General features: G+C 40.8%; 2 protein-coding genes across 3 annotated transcripts in view; both read right to left on the bottom strand.

Annotated features, from left to right (window-relative positions):
* Positions 1–11,183, bottom strand: part of scap (SREBF chaperone) — a 35,548-nt gene extending 24,365 nt beyond the window's left edge. The window contains exons 1-2 of one of the 2 annotated variants that reach the window (XM_071470523.1): positions 10,895–11,183; positions 4,016–4,216 (exon numbers count right to left, since the gene is read on the bottom strand). In XM_071470523.1, the coding sequence (XP_071326624.1) occupies positions 4,016–4,137 (122 nt within the window). In that variant the 5' untranslated portion in view covers positions 4,138–4,216; positions 10,895–11,183. Of the gene's footprint in view, positions 1–4,015; positions 4,217–8,872; positions 10,827–10,894 lie in introns of those variants that run through there. The other variant, XM_071470521.1, reaches the window with a different exon arrangement.
* A 540-nt stretch (positions 11,184–11,723) lies between these two features.
* elp6 (elongator acetyltransferase complex subunit 6) lies at positions 11,724–15,483 on the bottom strand. Its single transcript, XM_071470524.1, has 7 exons — positions 15,006–15,483; positions 14,715–14,793; positions 14,545–14,615; positions 13,933–14,057; positions 13,429–13,636; positions 12,929–13,090; positions 11,724–12,151 (listed from the first exon to the last, which is right to left on the bottom strand). The coding sequence occupies exons 1-7, from the start codon at positions 15,057–15,059 to the stop codon at positions 12,026–12,028; spliced, it is 825 nt and encodes a 274-aa protein (XP_071326625.1). The 5' UTR covers positions 15,060–15,483; the 3' UTR covers positions 11,724–12,025.
* Between the last annotated feature and the right edge of the window lie 1,468 nt (positions 15,484–16,951).

Below are 16,951 nucleotides of genomic sequence, written 5' to 3'. Positions count from 1 at the left end.
TACTATTAGACATTATTCATGACATATAAACACAAATAAATGCATTCAAAGACAGAGGTGGAGAGTTATAAAGAATAGACTTCTTTGTGATTTGTGTGTGTATATGTGTGTGTGTGTGTGTGTGTGTGTGTGTGTTCACTATGCAACACCTCTGAGAACATGAAACCAGAGCCTCAGGCTTTTCTCGCCACAGTCGGTTCTACCTGGAGAGACCCACTCCCTCTTTCTCCTGGAAATGGGTGGGTCCTTATGAAAGAAGTTAACTTCTGGTTTTCCTACAAACTGCTTCCTCACCCTGTCAATGTGTGTGTGTGTGTGTGTGTGTGTGTGTGTATGTGTGTGTGTGTGTGTGTGTGTGTGTGAGTAGTGGTATTGACTTCATTTTGTACATCGTGTTCTTCTGATGGAGGAAAGAGCATGTTCCTGGGTGTTTTCTTTTTGCTTACTGATCATGTGTAACCACATCGCAGGATTAACAAAAACACAGCTGATTCCAGTCCTTCCAAAACCCCAACTATGGTGGAGAAAACTCTCAGCACTCATGCATTACTAAGCCCACATGTCAGACAATATTAAAGTATGATGTCATCGCAGCCTTTACAGACAGCGGTCGAGTCGGGACGGAGCACCTCAAGAAAAGCTGCCCACTGGACTGTTGTCAGGACCAAGACAAGTCAAAGCCAGAGCACAGTTAGCAGTTCACTGACTGAATCCAAGGCCACATTCACACAGACCTGAGCTCTGCATGAAAAAAAAACGGCCTTCTCATTCCTTTGAATGGAGCTGGTCTGATGGCGCAGCGGGGATGCCAACGCAGGGCGCTCTGGGAAAACAACAAATAGTCGTCCACCACCAAAGTTTTGCTGCAACACAATGTGACGTCATCTGGCAAGGCGCTGTGTTGGCCAATCAAACACATGGTCGATGACTTTGTAACGTCGATGCCATGTTTCTACTCTTTAACTCGCATATGTCATGACCAAAGATAAAATTGCAGCTGCCATAACTCACCAGAACGGTACAATCTGGTGTTGTGGGGCTTCATAAGCCTTTAAAAAGCATGAATCTGTTACACTTACTAGACCCCCTGGGTCAGTTACTGCTTAAACTACACATGTCCTCCCTGCCCACACTCTGCGATGCTTTGACGCAGCCCCGTTTCAGTCTGAATCCTAAAGAGTCCTAAACTCGTCAAATGTGAGACCTGAGAAAAATCAAGTCCTCTTGAAAGATCAAGCTTAAATTACAATTTGAATTTTTTTTTTCTAAACATGCAACAGCAACAAACTACAACACTGTAACAGTGAGGACCGTGTTGTTACCATCAAAACTATTAAGGGTCTTAAAACTTTATTGGCATGTCCAAAAGGAGGACGGCTGCTGCTGAGCATTACCTGTCCTAAAGGAGATTTGCAAACTACTCAAGTCTACTCAATACATTTGACCCATTCATATCAAACAGCTTTCTCTCTGCCACTGTAAGAAGAGACTCTGGTCTGCAGTGCTGTCCCATACACTTTACTTATAAACGGGGGTATTACATCCAATAATCACCAAATTAAAGTTTCACCTTCACCTCTCTCCTTCTGTCCACACACATACAGTTTCTTTTTCTTGCCCATAAGCACCTGCTCTCGATGTCTCTCTCTCTGTTTCCACAAGTTGTTAAATAATATCTATTGCTGAATCAGTCTCCATCCCCTACCAGTTGACCAAAACTGGTCAGATCCACATCCTTGTCCTGAAGCTGACAGACCACTGCCTCACATCACTGTGTCGGGGTTTCAGACGCTCAGCAACCAGACTGTGAGCTGTTAGTTTTTACTAAACAATGAAAGCAATATTGGAGACTTTGGTGGCCTCCCTGGTTAGTCATCTTCAGCTTGACAGATCCAGGTCTGTTCATTGCCTGTTGCCTTTAAAGCAAGATTCAGTAGTAGTAGTAAATTATCAAACCTGGAAATTGAATGTGTTCAACAAATTGTGTTTTTCTCAATTTTTTTTTTTTGAAAAGGCAGATCTCCCTTTAGAAATCAGAAATATATCTGAACCTTACTGACTGTATTGTTGACTGTTGTTTTCCTATCTAACTGCTAGAAAATTCATTTTCTCTGCCACTGGGGAATCTTTAAGGGCAACATTCACAAGAATAATCACCTCAATCACGTACAATGCGCCGACAGTAACGTGCTGGGAAACATGGAAAATAAAGGCTTTTGTTTATTGTGCAGTGAGACAGTGAATTACTCCTGGGGGGCAGACTGTACTTACTGTAGTACGATTATACAGTTTGTATATGTGTAGTTGTGCTAATTATGAAAGTGATGACATTATTATCCACTTCCACATCCACTTCTTGAAGTTTGAGATCAGATCCTTGTAATTACAGGACCATTGTTAAACGTATTATCTGTAGTTAAGTATCATGAAAATGGTATTTGCTGAGTCATTGGTATTGATCAATAGCATTATCAACCTCCATGTAGACATTGTGAGGTCATTTTGTGCTCGTGTACAAATATCACTTATTTCCCTTTAAGAAATTTGCTGGTCATCATTCGGATAGAAAACTCTTCCCCTCTGTTTCTCTCCCTCCCTCCCACCGCCTCCCACACTCTCCAAGGTCACTGTACCTCCACAAAGGCCTCTTTTGTGCGGAGCCGGCCCCCCTCCTGACAGACAGATGGAGGGACAGGCCTCCCATTCTCACAGGGCCATTTTCTCACAGCCCTCTGCTCTAGTCCTGCCTTAAACATCCCCGTCATCGAGCTCTTTTCTTTCAGGGGCGGTCAGTCGTCCATTTGTTCGGCACCCCTGCTGTAAGATGCTGCACGCAGCAGGTGCATGTGTGTGTTTCAGATCGCTGAGATTGTTTTACAATGCCTTTACTGGGGAAGCCAGGCCTACTCTCTGACCTCTGTTCTCTCTTTTGACCAGTGGTTTAGCAAGAGCAGATATGTGCGTGTGTTAAGAGAGTGTTTGTGTGCCGGTGTTGGCAGGGGGCTGTTATATGACTGCAGATGGCCAGTTCAAACGAGTTGAGCCTGTCGACACATCTTTCTACTATCAAATACTGGCCAGTTCAAAAAGTGGCTCTGAAACTGCAGTTTCAGTAGATTCTCTGGGCCAGGTTAAAGTAAAAGACTCTAAAAGACTCTTGAAGGCAGGGTGAAAAACCAGCCGTTATAGAGAGGAGTGAGACGTGATACTTTTTAAAAAAAATGGGGATAATGGTGCACATCTTCAGACAGTCTCTCCTGGAGGACATTCACAGTGTTGCCCTTGTTTGTACACATAAAAAGTGCAACAAACTGTTGTGTAACAGATGACAAACCAAAAAAAAAAGAGCTTGAGCAAGAGGTTCACCTCCACACAGGTGGCCAATCTGTGTGTGAAATGAGTGTGAATGCCAGATAGTTACAGATATTCTCAGACATAGGTCCCTGTAGTCTGACTTCAGACAAGTGTGGAGGAAGAGTGTTTCTGAAGCTGCCTGTCCACCTGACAAGCAGCCCTGGTGGAGTGTGATGGAAACCCAGAGATGGGGCAAAACAATGTCCAGAGAAACTTGTTAAACTACTCCTACATGATAACCCTCTGCTCCTGCTTCTTTATCATGTAGCTCTGTTGTAGGCAAACATATAACTCCTCACTGCTCAGAGACTCTGACAGAAGCAGCGTATTCACTGATCTCATTGACAAGCAGTAACAGTTATACTGAAGATAAATTTTAGCAGTGGCGTATTCCTTTAAAAAGCACTACAAGTTTAAACGACATCTTTGTGACAGTGTCAAAAAATAGTTTTACCAATCTGTACAATCAGGCCACTATTGTGTCTGAAGGTGTTTCTTTACATCTCCTGTTGATATGTTTTTTTGTATGTGTGTATGTTTCTTTTATTTTTATATAGGACTTCCAGATGCTACAGCGTTGCTTCCTGTGTTTTTCTACTGACACTCCATGTCTCTAGCATTTAGTATCAACAGTAGTTCACATAAATGGAATCTAACCTACCAGCAGGTGAGGATGCTGGCGGAGGTGAAGAGGATGATGGGTACTGGGTAGGAGGCACACAGCAGCCCGTGGCGGTAGAAGGCTGCCGAGATCTTCTCTCTCAGCTGCTCGCGCAGCGTCATCCTGGTGGGCGGGGTCAACTCCCGGCCATTGGGAAGCACTGGGCGGCGGAGGACAGTGCGCCGCGGGGCATCCAGGGACCTGGACACAAACACATCGTTTAACCCAACGTCACAAACATGATGGCATCAAGGAATCTGTATAACTTAACTCTCAGTGTTTAAAGGAAATACCTTTTTGGTATAAATTTGCTGTTATCGTTTAACCTTTTCATTTTTTTTTTTTAAGTTATTTTGGCATTTTTAGGCCATGGTGAGAGAAAGACAGGGAAGTCAGGCTGAGAGAGCCATGGGTCAGACTCGAACCCGGGCCACTGCCGTTAGAACATTAGCCTTTATAGTAGAAATCTTGTGAGGGTCATTTATCAGTAATTAACTCATCAGTAGATAAAAGAGGTATTAATCTATCATCAAGAGAATTTAGGCCTGAAATAAATCAGAAAATGAATCTGCAACCCTCATTTTAGTATTTTTCCAAGGAAAATGTCCTGATCCTGCTTCTCAAATGTGAGGATTCGTGGCTCTTTTGTTGAACATGATGGTGAATTAGTAGTTTTGCATTTTAAACTGATGGTTCGAGAAGATAAGGAATTTAAAGACCTCATCATCAGCTCTAAAATGTTTTGATGGACATTTTCACTGTTCTCATCCTATAGATTGAGGAAAGAGCCAGCACAAGTGCAGTACCTACAAACAGGGGTTGGTTGAAAAGCATAAGTTGGTGAGCTCCGGCTCCACCTGACCAGGCATTTACAGTAAAAGATGTGTCCATTTGGTTCAGTTCTCAAATAAACGCAACAGTTCAAAAACTAAATTATTAAATCAAAAGCAGAAATCCTGAATACTTTTAATACAGGCACTGTTGACATCCAGTGCCTGTCAACCATTATGTGTATTTTGACGTATAATTTCATCCCAATGCTGAACATTTCTGAAACTTTTTCTGTTATTATCAACAACGAACTTAGAGGTTTGTGCAGCCTCGAAAAAGTTATGTGGTTTAAATAAACAGAAGACAGTTTGTCATTTTGCACCTCAACACGGCATACAGTATGCTGTGGTGCATCTCCACAGACAAACACACACTCTCACACACAGGCTGGTTCTTATAAGGCTGCTCTGTCCTTAACACCTAATTAGCTACATACTCCGAGTGTTGGTGCACATGTTGCTGACTACAGGCACAGTGTGTTTTTCCTTCAGACAAGCTCATACAGGGGTCACATGGTAGACAGCACTTAAACACACAGCTCATTCAGCAGGCAAAAAGGTGTGGACACATTCCTCCCGTAGAAAACATGCAACTCCGGCTGAGCAGCTAGACTTAAGCAAACGGATGTACATTGATCATACCTGGATAAAAAAAAAAAAAAAAAAAAAAAAAAAAACAGCCACCAGACTCCCTGATAGCGGCCTTTTGTCACAGGACAGTGGTTAAATTCCACTTTCATTCAGGTGGAAAAATACAGAGGGATAAACTAGCTGAAGAGCAAGACAGTAACATTTAAAGGAGGTTGTTTAAGTATTCCCCAGTGCTGACATCACTTTTAAATCCAAACACTGACATATCAATTAACAATAATCTTAAAAACAATTTGTTTAAGTAATTTATTGAGGAATAATATTGACATTCACTGGTTCTTGCTTCTAAAAACACAATATTTTTTATCTCATTGCAAAATCCATCTATTAAGGATTTTGGCCTTTATTTAATAAAGTAGTAATTTAAAGATGTGACTTCAACATGAGTAATTTGAGTATTTAGCTCGTAGGAACTCAAGAAACCACATACTAGATGTACATTAATTATAAATGAGGAAGCCCCTAAACAATGTTGGTCACACTTGTCCTGTTTCCTCATTAGTGATGGTGAAAACTCGTGCCTGCAGCTGAAGATTTGAGAGACTTTTTCAGCACCAATCAATCAATCAGTTCTACAGCTATGGCAGCGATGCTGTGCGTTATATGATTTTGGTGACAACACAGTTAATCATCAGGTCACTCACGGCTAAGACTAGGTAATATGGTTTAAATCAATACTGGGGCAGCAACTAATGATGATTCATATTGTTTTTTCAATTAATCTATGAAATGTTTAGTCTATAATATGTCAGAAAAAGTAAAAAACAAAAAAATGACCGTTATATATAGGGATGGACTGATACTGGTACCTGAGCTTTGGGTAGCAGACAATACAAAGTACAGATCCGTAACAAATGTTTAAGTTAATTGTGGTTTGTGTTTGCAGAAACATTGCAGATATTTCCAGCAGCCAGAGAACTTGTTGGCATTGCAAAATGTATGAGTTTAACGGCACACTGCTGGCATATGACATAGTATATATGCACATAGATGAAAACGTAGAATTGCATAGACTAGATCGGCCGTATTCTCACTGATACTCGATCCAGCTATTTGAGTCAGTATCGCATCGATATCCCATATTATCCCTGGTTATATTTTTTCACAGAGCCCAAGCTGATTTGTTGAAATTGCTTGTTTTCTGATAATCAGTCCAAAACCTAAAGATATTCAGTTTACTATCATTAATGATAAAGAAAAGCAACATATAATCACATTTTTGAAGCTGGAATCATCAAATGTTTAGCATTTTGTTAAAAAAAAAAGACTGAATGGTTGATTGATTTTTTTACTTAGTTGACCATAATTTTTTGTTCTGATAAATCTGATCATTTCAGCTGTAATCAGTGTCACAACATTTTAGTATTGTTTATATAGGGCTAATGTACACAAAAATCAAACACATGTAAAACAAGAATTTGAATTTCTGTTTTGTTAGTTTTGACTCTTAAAATGAATCGAAATCATTCATTTCTACACCAGAATTGTGTAAAATGATACCACACTATTTTCATACCGCCACACTATAATTCCACTGAAATTCAATATTATATTTTGACTTCTCAGAACTGGATACGGCACACTGAGGTGACTCTGTGCTTGACAGTGGACTGAAGACTGATCAATGTCAACACCAGCAGAGGAAATGTGTGAAATCTTTGCCTCACGGGTGGTGCACCTCACTTCAGACATAATCAGCTCAGTCAGTTTCCCATAGAAACTCAATCTCCCGTTGGCCGCTCTGCTCACCCAGCTCTTGTCTCTCTGTTTGCTCAACAGACAGGTTCAGCGCTGCCTATCCTGTGTTTGTAGTTACACACTGCTCTATTACAATGTTCAACTGGCTGCTCCAGCGAACCTGCTGCAGATGGACAGTATCTCATTCTGCTGATCCGTACAAACTCTCTCGCCTGAGCCTCTCACATGCTGTCCGCAAGCAGCACCATATTATTTGTTAAGCACGTCAAAACACAACAACGCAGCTCTGTAACATCGGCTGTTACCCCACTGTATCCATCATACAAGCCTCACATGCTTCTGAGACCATACCTGCTAATAGGGGACCAGGTTATCTCTCTAGCTCGCGGCCGTTTATGTCCAGGTTTTTTTAGCTTAAGTGGTGCCTTGTGGTTTACATAGTGATTCCTTCTTGATTCAGGCAGAGTGTGTGGCTGCTCGGCTCGCCCCCCTGGGAGCAACGGAAACATTCCCTAGGAGGAATCTGCCTCAGGAGTCTCTTGATCTGCTGTTATAAATACACTACACAGTAAACACAGCAATGTCCCGGCAAGCTTGCACAATGGGTTCTGCAAATGTCAAAAGAGTGCTTTGAAGTAAAGCCTTTCTGCTCTCTGTGTCTGAAGGAAAGTCGAGTCTCAGCCAGGTTCTGGTCCCGCTCAGTGTCTCGCAAGAGAAAACTTTCAGTGAATGCCTCCATCTCTCAGTTGTCTGTCCAGTTCACTGCATGCTGTGGAGTTACGTGGGTGTAGCAGCGAGGCCTGATTTGGCACAAGCTCGGCAACCTCTCCGTCAGTGAACTAATCCGGGATTTAGCCGATCGGAAACTCAACGACCAGGGCTCAGGGCCTATGGCCACCCCCCACTGCTTCCCTTCTCCTCTGCACACAGCCTTCAAGCGGTCTGTCACAGAGTCTGTAACATGCAGAGAAATTCACATCCCAAAAGCATAACAAACTTGAGGCAGGCTTTAAAACCAAAATTTCCCAACCAGGGCAGAACACCAGCTACAGGCTGAGAGCTGGTAAACTGTTGTCTCGGGCTGATGAGTTTGTGTCCTCTTCAGACACTTTGGCAAGTGACCAGAGATTGTTTGGAAATCCTGCTCTGTCTATCTGGATGGCGTTTGTTAGACTATACCAGCTAATATGGCTGAGCGAATAAATATAACATTTCTGTTTGAATCCAACAAACCACAAATAAATCTTTATGATGAGACCATGGAAAATGTGTCAGTTCAAGAACCCTGTGCATTTGCTCATACGTGCTAGGCAACTAATAATCTAACAAAGAGCAGTCTATATGGCTCCCACGTGAGAAGCCAGCGTACTCACTTGCAAAACAAAAACACAGCTACAGACATGACAGACACACAGTGTTTCACTTTGCAAGCGAAAAATTCTGTTGGGGAGATCATTGTGGCTCTCTGCAGCTTAATTGGGGTTCTTGCAGATTAAGGTAGATTTATAAAGCTACATGCCAACAACAATCCTGTGAGCACAGTGGTTCTCAGAGTTCATGGATAAACTGTATCAAAGCTATTTCATAACTACGGCAGTAAGTTCAAACTTGCACACTCACACTTGCAATATTCAACACTGAAATGAGAAATTTGGCAAACAGCAAAATACCATCTTACCTCTTTTCTACACTTCCTAAAATGCCCAGCTTGAAGGCATCTCCAGGGTTTATAGACTCCAATGGCATAATAAGCAATTTTCTCTATCACACAATACATTTACACACCTTAATTATAGCTACACATGAATTACTGCAAGACAAAAACTATACCAATATCCACAAACATTCCAGAGAGCTTCAAGCCGCATCAGTTCTCCGTAAGATGACTGCATTCAGTGTCATAATTGCATAATGCAGAAGCATGCCCTTCTGATCAGTGCAGCCCATTAGTCCAAGCTCAATGTGGATGAGCAGATTACTGCAACACAGCCTTTTACAACCAGAGCTGACGATAAAAGAGGGAAGTGTCCTGTCAATCAGTAACCATACTGTAATAAGCTGTGATGTGTAACAAGCTGTCCGATTTCCTTTCCTAACAAATTGTTTTGAGAATGGTAAGGAAACCGAGGACATGCTTTTTTTTTTCTTCTTAATTATAACTGCAGATTATCAAACACATGATTTTAATGGAATTCAACCCTTAGTAAAGTTTCAAAAGTCATCTTTTTCTGGCACATGTAACCAATAATCTTGAGCCAAACTTGCCAAAATGGTGAAATAGCTATCACAATACAGTCAACACATGCAGGGATGGTGGGGCTGATGTAATCGTGAGGCAACATCAACTGCCAGTAACAAACCAGCACAATGGCATCCAAACAGGGGCCAAGGATGCCCAAGGGTCCCTGACAAGGCTCTAGGATGGTCCTCATATAAATGTGTAGTTTTAACTTTACAAATGGGGGAGATTTTGGCAAAATAAGAGTTTAAATAACAATGAACAATCCAGCACAGGTTTACCCAACAGCAGAAATCCAGTAACTTAACATTATTTAGCTCAAAACATTTCTAAGATCTGAGGATCTCTTGTAGTATCTCAGCAATAATAGTAAAGGGCCTGTCAACAATTCTGTAGTTTGACAAGAAAATGTGGAAAAACCCATGAGCTGGAGCTTGTCATGCAAACAATGGCCTAATGCATTACCTTTTTGTGATATCAAAATGTCTTTAGAGGACGCAAAAACAAGCCTTGCAGTTGCCCTGATTGGGGTTCATGTTTTCACATCTGAAAACCTTTTTGGGAACCTGCTGTCAAACTTGCTGGTTAGCTAACGTTAAACAGCCAGCTAACGCTAGCTACAAGCATCCTACAGGAAGTCCTCAACTTTCAAAACATAACATTCATTTTAAAGTCTCTGTAATATCAGTGGGAATTACATCATGATACCTAAGTTTACCACTTATGTAAACAAAATATATGAACTGTAGAAATGAACGATAAACCCACTATCTGCTGTGTGCTAACGTTACCTGAGTGGCTCTCTCGCTTCATCAGCACTCTACAACCAGAGCATTAAAAAACCCCAGAGATAATTATAACAATAAATTACCTTTTCTTATGTTTACGGTCATAGCTAAGCACACACGCTAGTATCTCGTTTCTACAAAATTGTTACAACTCGTCAGTTCCGGCACACAACTTGTGATAGCACTAAGCTAAAAGCTAACATGCCTAGCAAGTGGCTAGCTATGTTAACGAACCCAGTGAACCTGGTTCCTGATTTATTAGTCTTATACAAGTTAACAGAAGCTTGTGTTAAACAAGAATAGGGTCGTAAATGCTACAGGGGGGTAGTATTACCAACACCCGGTTAACATGGCTGAAACTATGAGAGTAGTTTATAGCAAACGGTAATTTGTTTGTTGCCAAAAACCAATTAACGCTAAAGTTAGCTTGCTTGGCACAGTAGCGACGTTAAGTGCTAAAATGATGATAATCTGATTCTTATAGAAACAAAACTGATATGTCTGAGCCCAGCAGCTGCAACTTCGCGGCTATGGCCATAACAACACCTCTGTTGCTAATATTATGGGGGCGATTTAACAATCCAGCAGCTTCCATGCTTTCCACCACCACGAAGCTAACTTTCGCATCGCAGCTAACGCTAGCGGTTTAAAGCTCAACTGTTCGCACACTTGCCTGGAGAAACTTCAGAGATCCTCAAACGTAGTTGTTGCTGAGGTCCTCTGGGTGAACAGACGAGCAACCCAGCCCTGTTATTCCTTTTGTTTTTGGACAGTGGCTAAAGGCTAACTCGCATCCCCCCGACCTGACGCTGACATGCAGGCGAAGCGTTTCAAATATACTGGTTGTCAAGTCCCACAGAGACCTCTCCACTCCGACCTCTCACCCCACAGCGTGAAGAGAAGGGAAAGAGCGACATCTTCTGTGGTCTAGTGTGGCGTTACAGACGAGCCTGGTTCGAGGTGCAATTATCAGTCAGTCCATTGACCATTTGTTTTTTTTTAATAAGCATGAACAAGATGCACTCGGATTGCCTTGTGTCCCACCATGACTGCCCTTGTCCCTCATAAATATGCAAAGTTGTGCAGAAAGGCACAAAAAAAAAATTCCATATGGAAAACCTGTGGTGTATGTATGAAGTTACTTACAATCAGACTATGAATCAATCAATTATTTACCAACACATTAGTCTTTGCTTACTACATATCTAGTATCAGTTTGAACTCGTTATTTTTAAAGTTCTGAAGGGTTACAGAAGTTTTTGGGAGATCAATGCTCCCTCATAAATATGCAAATGTATGATGCAAGATGCTCCAAAATGTAATCAGATTGCAATAGTCCTTATGGGGAACCTGCGATGTAAATATGAAGTTCCTACTATGCGTTGTTCTTAAGTTACAGGATGCACAAGTCAGCATGACAACATAATGTACCATGTACCACGATGGCACGACATAAAAATGTGAAGATCTATATTCAGAGCTCCCTGTCACCACACAAAAACTGGATCATCCACTTCCTTTATTTGAATAATTGAAAAAAAAAACAAAACAAAACAAAACAAAACATCTGAGAAGTGTGTAGCGATTCAGAGGTCTGGAACCGGGCTATCAGCTGGCAGGATCACTGTGTCCCTCCTCCAGATAGTTTGGGGTCCAGCTGGGGTCACTGACACGAGCAACTTGCCGAATGTAAAGCTCGGCTATGGCTGGTAAAGTTGTCTAATTCACCAACCTCTTTGGCAGCTAAAACACAACAGTCAGTTGTCACATGTTAAAAGTTACATGAGAACGTTGAAGGCTGCAACTAGAGAACAGCACTGGATGTCCCTCGGGCAAAGAAGGAGGCTCCTTTGTCATGGACTTTGTACTGAAAGAGTTTCCTCTGTGTGTTCTGCCCATCACCTTGTCTTCTCCTCCAACACACCTCCACCTGAAAACAAAGGAAAAATGTAAGTTTACTTACATTTTCATTAAAAGATTTCAGCATTTCCCCATGTTTGTCTCTATATGTAATGTTTTCTACACCTTGTGTCATGTGTCCTGTATGACTATTTTAAAAGTTACTGATATGAGGATTGCTATAATTTCATTCAGGTGGGATTATAAAAGGAGCTGCCCCACCACAGAAAAATATTTTATTAAACCGCATTGGTGTAACACTGAGATGCATAGTTTTTCATCTAGATGTCAAACTCTACAAGTACAACTGAAACACTTCAATGTTTCAATTCAATTAACTGAAGTAAATTAGTCAACACATGGAAAATTACTCTGCAACAATTTTAATAAGTGATTAATTGTGTGAGTATTTATTTTGAACATAATTGCACTAAAATGAATTGTTTCCAGCTTCTCAAATTAAATTGAATACATTTGGATTGTGAACTGTTGACTAGCAAAACAAGCACTTTGAATATGTCACCTTCAGCTTTGGGAAACTGTGCTCTGATATTCTGTGGACCAGAGGATTCATTGAGAAAATAACTGTCAGATTAATCAATGATAAAAAGTAAACGTCAGCCTTATTTTACAGTACCTGTAATTTTTATGCCCCAGAAAATTCCATTTTGGTTCTTTACAGTGCTTGGACTAATGGCAGATCTATGCAGTGTTGGAGAATTCATGTTCAGACAGAATCACACATACACACAAGCAACACACACACACACACACACACACACACACACACACACACACACACACACACCTGCCCATGTATGTCCCTACAGTAGCCAGTTGGAAGACCCTGTACGTGAAGAGTGAGGCTACACTGGTGGGTCAGGCCCTTCAGGAGCCGCTCTGAGCCTTCGTCATCTCCGTCGTCCACCTCCTCCTCCCCATCACAGCGTACCAGCATCACCATGTTGCCCTGCAGTCACAGACAAAGTCGCAGTGATAGGGGACAGAATTTTTCTGTGAGTTGTTCACTGTTAATTTGATGAAACTCCTTTTGGATCATTACTGCAAGCTGGTCCCCAGGAGTAAATATATCTTATGCATAAATACTTCTGTGCAACTTCTGCAATGTTAAGACAACAAACTGTCTCACTGATTTTCATTTTCCAAGTTTTTCTAACTTCTTTTAGTGTAACTATACCAAATGTGAGCTCTTGCCGATGGTTTAACAAAAAGAAAAATATAGGGAGAAAATGTGTGAGTGCTCGCACTGTACTTATATGTGAATTCAGCGCCCCTTGCTGATATCACCTGCAGCTGGGAGCAGACTGTGGCTCGGCAGTAGTGGCTGAAGTCCAACACAGCTCCAGCACTCATCCCCAGACTCAGCAGCACACTGAGGTCGTCCACCAGCAACACCGGGGGTCCCCACTCCTCTGCCCCTTCCTCCCCACCACCAGAACTGCTTACACTGGACCTGACAAACTCATACAAACACCGCAGGCCGACTGCAGGATCTCTGAAAATGGAGTCATGAGGGGGACAGAGATAATGAGAACCAGAAGACAAGGTGTCAGACTGGTAAAAAAAAAAACAGTCTTGTTTTGTTTATGACTCTTGGTGGTTCTTACTCAGGTCTAGAAATGATAAGGAAAAATGCGCAAAAAATCAGGGATAGTGTATGAATATAAATCGTGTTGCACTAGTAATAGAACGATATTATTGATAGATAATAAGGTGCAGTGATAACAAACTGATAGCACGATGATAAAGATATAATAAATAGATAAAAAAGAAAAGTGATTTGTTTTGTACCTGAGAAAGTCCATGGCTTGACTTCCTGTGTTGGTTTCTTGAGGAATCAAAACAGACAATGACTCCGTCAGTCCCTCAAGAAATATCAGCTGACCTTTCTCCTTTGCTTGTGCTAGACTTACACCCTGACAACACACAATACACACACAAACACAAACACAGAGAGATTTTAAAAATATACAGTTTCTGCCTCCATTCAATGCAAATAAAGCCAAAATAAAGCCAGTATTTGACTAAATGTAATATAAATTACTGCAGTGATTCTAAACAATATTTTTTCGAGTTATATGTTAAAACATGTCCACTGTAAGCTAGAAGACAAAGTGACAAAATCAAATGAAATATACATTTTTAACCCAGTGCTGATGGAATATGCATGAATTTCTGAGTAGCCAACATTTCAAGAAAAAATCCAATATTGAAAAACCCTGGTAATATTGCTGTGACCCAGAAATGACTCAGTAATTCAAAAGCTACTGGAAAAGACATAAGAAATAAAGATGGAAGTAGAGGGGAATACACACAGTATGATTTAGGTGAATCACAGCTAAATCAAAATTTCTAACACAATCCTTGTGTAAACTGACAAGTCTGGTAACAGTGGAGACTCACCAATCTCTGACTGACTGCATTGTAGTGACTGAAGGACTGCACCAGGCCCAGAAAGCAGACTTTGCAGCGAGCTGGGATAGAAAACACAGATGAAATCAGCTGCTCTTCACATCTGAGTTAAATTAAATGTGTTCTCTGTTTTGACTGACAGGTGTTGTACTGTAACTCACCTCGTAGGTAAAAAGAGAGGAAGTGGTGAACGAGGAAAGAGGCATCACTCTGTCTGTCTGACACCAAGATAAATTCTCCCTATAGGTCCCCGACAATGTGACAAACACGATTAGAAAAATAAGGTTGTTATCATTTATAATTGGCAGGCTACACAGCTGCTAAAGTTCATAGCAGATACGACAGGAACGTTTTAACGTTAGCATACAGGGCAGTGAGTTATGTCCTAATAAACCACCAGTGTTACAGTGCATGTCTCCACGATGGTTGAAGAGCAAATGTGAAATCATTACCTGTGTGAAGCTGTCGGGAGTGGTACTGAGGATGCTGTTGAGCTCTGTATACATAGCTAACTTAATGACTGTCAATAACACAAGCTAAACAGTTTCCAAGTGAGCTACAACAGCGTTGTTCGGAATAGTCACTATAAAAGCGTGTATTTTGCATTCATCGGTATAACTGTAACGAAAGATATCCTACTTTAATCAGTAGTCTGACAGCTTTTTCATCTGCTAGCTGTTGCGCTAACGTCAGGTAGCATGCTACAAACGAAGAGTGAAAATCTAAGCAGAGGTCTCACTCTGCACCTAATTTCTGATGGCAGGAAAAAAACGTTCCGCTACAAGGCTAGCTGTTAGCAACGGTTTACCGCTCTATATATAATCTTGCGCTCCAGAAGTATGTATTTGAATTTTATTTTCTCATAAATTTTAAAATAAAATAATAGCTTTTCATGTGGGGTTTTTTTTTTGTTGTTGCGGAAAACCAACCAACTCAGGTCCGTGACAAAATGGTATCCATGGTGACAGACGCAGTCACCTCAACAGACGATCTTTTCTAACGCATGGCGACTTCTTCGTGGTTTTTTAATCCTTTGAGTTTCAGACAGCGCCTCCTGCTGGTAGTACTGTGTTAATGCGGGTCGGCGGGAACAGTACAGCAGCAGAAGCTGTAGTAGTGAGCAGCTAATGTTAGTACTAAATAACAGGAAGCAGTAGTACTGTGGTAATAATACCGGAAGTGGTAGTTGTGGAGATAGATGGAGTATTATTAGTTTAAGTAGTATCAATACAAGTAAAAGTTATTCAGGACAGTTGAACCAATAACAGTAAACACATGATTTTCATTACGCTGTGGTGTCAGATTATACCTTAGAGATCCCAAATCTCCTCTCTGCTCTACACTGTTGCACTCTAAATCAGATTTGTTAAATTACATTTTAGCATCAAAATTTGACTCAAGAGAGACCCAACTCTCTTTTGCTTTTATAATGCTGAAATGATCATCCAACTCCAATTGTGTCACTGAAAATTAACTGTTCAATATTTCCTGTTATTGTTATAATCATCTACATTATTAGACCACTTTCTAATCTGCCTGTTACCCTGTCCGCAAGAGTCACCTCTTTGCCTGAACCTGAAAACTCTGATAACGCTCTGTGAAACTCTTTCACACTATTGCTTCCTTTTCTTTTCAAAAATATTAGTTAATTATCAAGTGTGCTGAGGGAATCTCATCTTTAAATCTATCTATGTGAAAAAGAACTAAACAGAGGATGGCTTTAATCCCTCTTTTTTCTGGCTCAGCATTCTCCATCTGCACAAAACAGCCTCTTGCTCAACATGTGATAAATGTAAGTGGATTTAGTTTTGTGAAAACAACCTTATCAAATCATAATTAAACATACTTCCATTAAAAAGGGATCAGTGGCCTATTTAGCGCAGGAGAAACTGCAGAACTCTAATTTATGCATCCAGCATGTTTCTGCAGCACATTTCTAAAAATCTGATTCAAGTTAAGATATGTATGTACATTATATTACACTGTGTTTTTTTGTAGTTCAAATGGTTGGAGTTTAACATTTGGTAAAGGAATATTTACCTGATGCTAGCTGGGAACTGCCAATCTTCAAGAGCTTCACAACTCTTCTATATATGACACTATAAGGTTTTATTCTCCAGTGGAATCAGCATTACGTAATATCTTAAGATGCTGTTTGTAAAGACACACTTGTCAGGAAATACTCAATAAACTCACACCAGAGTTTTGTCTCCTGATGTCTTCATGTAGGATTTCTGCTTCCTGTTAAAATGCACAAACATCATTAACGAATACAGCAAGAGGGCAAGTTGTATTTTCTGTTATTTTTCAAGTGTATAACGCAGAATATTTGACTCCAGTAGCAGTGACATTAAACACATTATCTGTCGAGGTCACCGTTTCAAAGGGAGCCATGTAG

The sequence above is a fragment of the Trachinotus anak genome, unplaced genomic scaffold (assembly GCF_046630095.1).
Source record: "Trachinotus anak isolate AG129_WGS33_773 ecotype Australia unplaced genomic scaffold, CSIRO_AGI_Tana_v1 ptg000032l, whole genome shotgun sequence".
Taxonomy (NCBI): Eukaryota; Metazoa; Chordata; class Actinopteri; order Carangiformes; family Carangidae; genus Trachinotus; species Trachinotus anak.
This window is presented reverse-complemented; position numbering and strand designations above follow the sequence as displayed.